This window comes from Alternaria atra (genome assembly GCF_907166805.1).
Source record: "Alternaria atra isolate CS162 genome assembly, contig: 11, whole genome shotgun sequence".
Lineage (NCBI taxonomy): Eukaryota > Fungi > Ascomycota > Dothideomycetes > Pleosporales > Pleosporaceae > Alternaria > Alternaria atra.
The window spans coordinates 1-3,045 of NW_025091308.1; the positions used below are offsets into that span (position 1 = coordinate 1).

At 45.4% G+C, this 3,045-nt stretch overlaps 1 protein-coding gene across 1 annotated transcript; it reads left to right on the forward strand.

Moving 5' to 3' along the window:
- Positions 1–364: 364 nt before the first annotated feature.
- ALTATR162_LOCUS7 (uncharacterized protein) lies at positions 365–724 on the forward strand (the record flags this gene model as incomplete). The annotated part of the gene is made up of 1 exon (XM_043307600.1): positions 365–724. One exon carries the CDS (start codon positions 365–367, stop codon positions 722–724), a length of 360 nt encoding a protein of 119 aa, XP_043163535.1.
- Between the last annotated feature and the right edge of the window lie 2,321 nt (positions 725–3,045).

Below are 3,045 nucleotides of genomic sequence, written 5' to 3' on the forward strand. Positions count from 1 at the left end.
AAGACCTTAAGCAACATTCAAACACTAAGGACTCGCATGTCCTATTCCCGCACTAGTATTAGCGCGTCTTTCCAGTCTATATTACACGTTACAACAACGTTTAGTTACAGCTCTGGCGACTTAACTTCGCCTGACCACCCTCATTTTGTTTAGTTATTGCCGCCAGACCTGGGGGGTGTGTCGCAGTCTACGTACAGCTTGCTCGGTCCGATAAGTATTCGGTCCTATGTGAACAGAGTTTCACCATAACCCTGCTGACATCCGATCATTCTGGTATATCAACACGTAGACTTACTTCAATTCAACTTCAGTGTTCCTACTAAATTCTACTGCCTAATAGCCTATTACTTAAACCGTGATAGAAATGCTAGGACAATACAAGTTTAAGATCGTATATACGCTAGGAAAAGACAACGGCAGAGCCGACGCTCTTAGCCGAAGACACGATATCGCCGGAACGAAGGAAATTATCAACACCGCGATACTCAAGGTCAACAAGGACGGATTACTAGGACCAGCTAAAACGCTGAACAACCTAATGATGACAATCGCACACGAAGTACCAGAAGAATTGCAGGAAGCAATTATCGCGCAACACCACGACGACCCCGTACATGGGCATCCTGGTATTGCAAGAACAATAGAACTCATTAAACGGAATTACGAGTTTCCAGGAATAAAGGACAAAATCGCCTCCTTTATCGCCAAGTGCGCAGACTGTTAGAAGAACAAACACAGTACCCACGCACCTTACGGAGAAATGCAAGCAATGGAGTTGCCCGACGCACCATAGTCAGACATCTCTATAGACTTTGTTACAGGCCTACTAGTCTCAAGAGACCCTGTCACTAAAGTATCCTACGACGCAATTCTCTCAGTCGTTAATCGATTCACGAAACAAGCCGAATACATTGCCTTCAGAAAGGACTACACGGCGGAACAACTCGCACACATCTTTAAGGATCGAATCATCAGATACTACGGCATACCAAAGTCAATCATCAGTGACAGAGACAAGCTCTTCACCTCGAACTTTTAGACTACTTTACTTGCTGTAATCGGAATAAAACGGAAGCTATCGACAGCTTACCACCCGCAAACAGACGGACAAACTAAGCGAACAAATCGCACGATAAAAGCCTACCTACGAATATATGTCAACGAACAACAAAACAACTAGGTATCGTTACTACCTATAGCACAAATGGCATACAACAACAAGCTTTCAGAGTCTACAGGACAGACTCCGTTCTACGCGAACCACGGGAGACACCCAAATCTCTTTACACGTACATTTCCTAGTCTGAAAACGGAAGCAGCTATCGCCACAGCCGATAAGCTAAAGAAAGTACACAAGTCGCTTAAAGCTACACTCGAGAAGGCTCAACGCCAAAGCATCTTATATGTTAACAAGAAACGAAAAACGGCACCTCAGCTGAAGAAGGGGGATAAAGTTTATTTGCTTACGAAGAACCTTCGCACTAAGCAACTAAACAAGGGACTTGACTACGTTAAGGTTGGACCGTTTTGATTCTAAACCAGAAGGGACCAGTTACTTATACACTCGACCTTCTACCTGATGCAAAAATCTACCTAAGATTCTATATTAACATGTTAGAACCAGCAGACCTAGAAACGCTACTACAAAAAACCTTTTATTTCGAAACGGAAGAAGACAACGTCTTTAAAGTCGAGAAGATCCTCGCACATCGAAACAATGGCAACAGCAAAGAATACCTAGTTAAATAGTTAGACTATCCGGACAGCGACAATACATAGGAACTGGACACGAACCTTACGAATTGCTAACACTTGCTTGCGCAGTATGCGAAGCACCAAACGCCTCGTCAAAGCCCAAATCGCCCTCGAGAACAGACGGCATAAAAGCACTCCAGTCAAGCGCCAGAGTACCAGGCATTATGCTATCCTCGAGAAGGCCCATTTCCCGATTGACCGTGTCAATCGCTTCTAGAGCTTTAATATCTTCTACAAACTTCCTAGACTCGTTAACCCACTATTGTTCACGACGCTTTAACACCTTTTGTTGTTTACGGAGACGATCCTTTTTCGCACGAGCCGCTAACAGAGCGTCCAACGCGTCTGCCTCGGCCTAATTGGCATCCGCCTCCTGCTGCTCCAAGCGAGCTAGCTCTTTATCTAATTTCGAGAAATCCGGCAAGGGAACCTCTACCGGAACGCACGGACTCCTCACACCATTCCAATGACAGTTCCTACACTCCTTCTTTAAAGACGACATCTAATACTCTAAATTTTTCTTTGCGCAATATTAACAAGCGACTATTGCGAGTGTTCTGATACGGTTTATGCGATCACTAACGATGTGACGATGAGCGGTACTGCGGGAAACTATTAGGTTAGTTTATGAGGACATGAATGCGGAAGAGGGGGATAGTGTTACGAACCTGAAGGAAGGGAACCTGCAATCTATGTATGAAAAGGATGACAGGAAACACCCAGGCGGGTCGGCCTGGAGGTCAGCACTTTGAGGGCCAATAGATGACGCCACCCCGCAGGGCACGTGATCCCACGGTCTTGGCGGAAAGCTACTGTAGGACAAAGTCACGTGTGTCCTACGATGTACCACGGAGTACTACAATGTACCACGCGTAGGACATGTAGGACATGTAGGACATGTAGAACATGTAGGACATTTATTAAGTATATAGTACTAGGCAATGAGCTCTTACAGCTCATTGTGTTCAACTTCGACTTATAGTTCAATCTAAGGATTACTACTTGATTCTTAAAACCCCTTGTGTTATTACATTGATCTACTAATCGTGCTAACACACCCCGTACTATTATATCGATCTACTAATCGTGCTAGTACAACCCTCTCGTCCATCGTCGCCCACTCATTCCCCGAGAACCAACCCTAGATCATCTTCGGACGATCTTCACAACGTGATGCAGCTAATCGCGTATCTAGCGTTAGCGGTCGCTGCTCGCTATCTCGGAACGACTCCGAACCCTGGGGTTTGGGGTATCGCGACGCCATAACCCTAACCCCAACCTCCGAACACG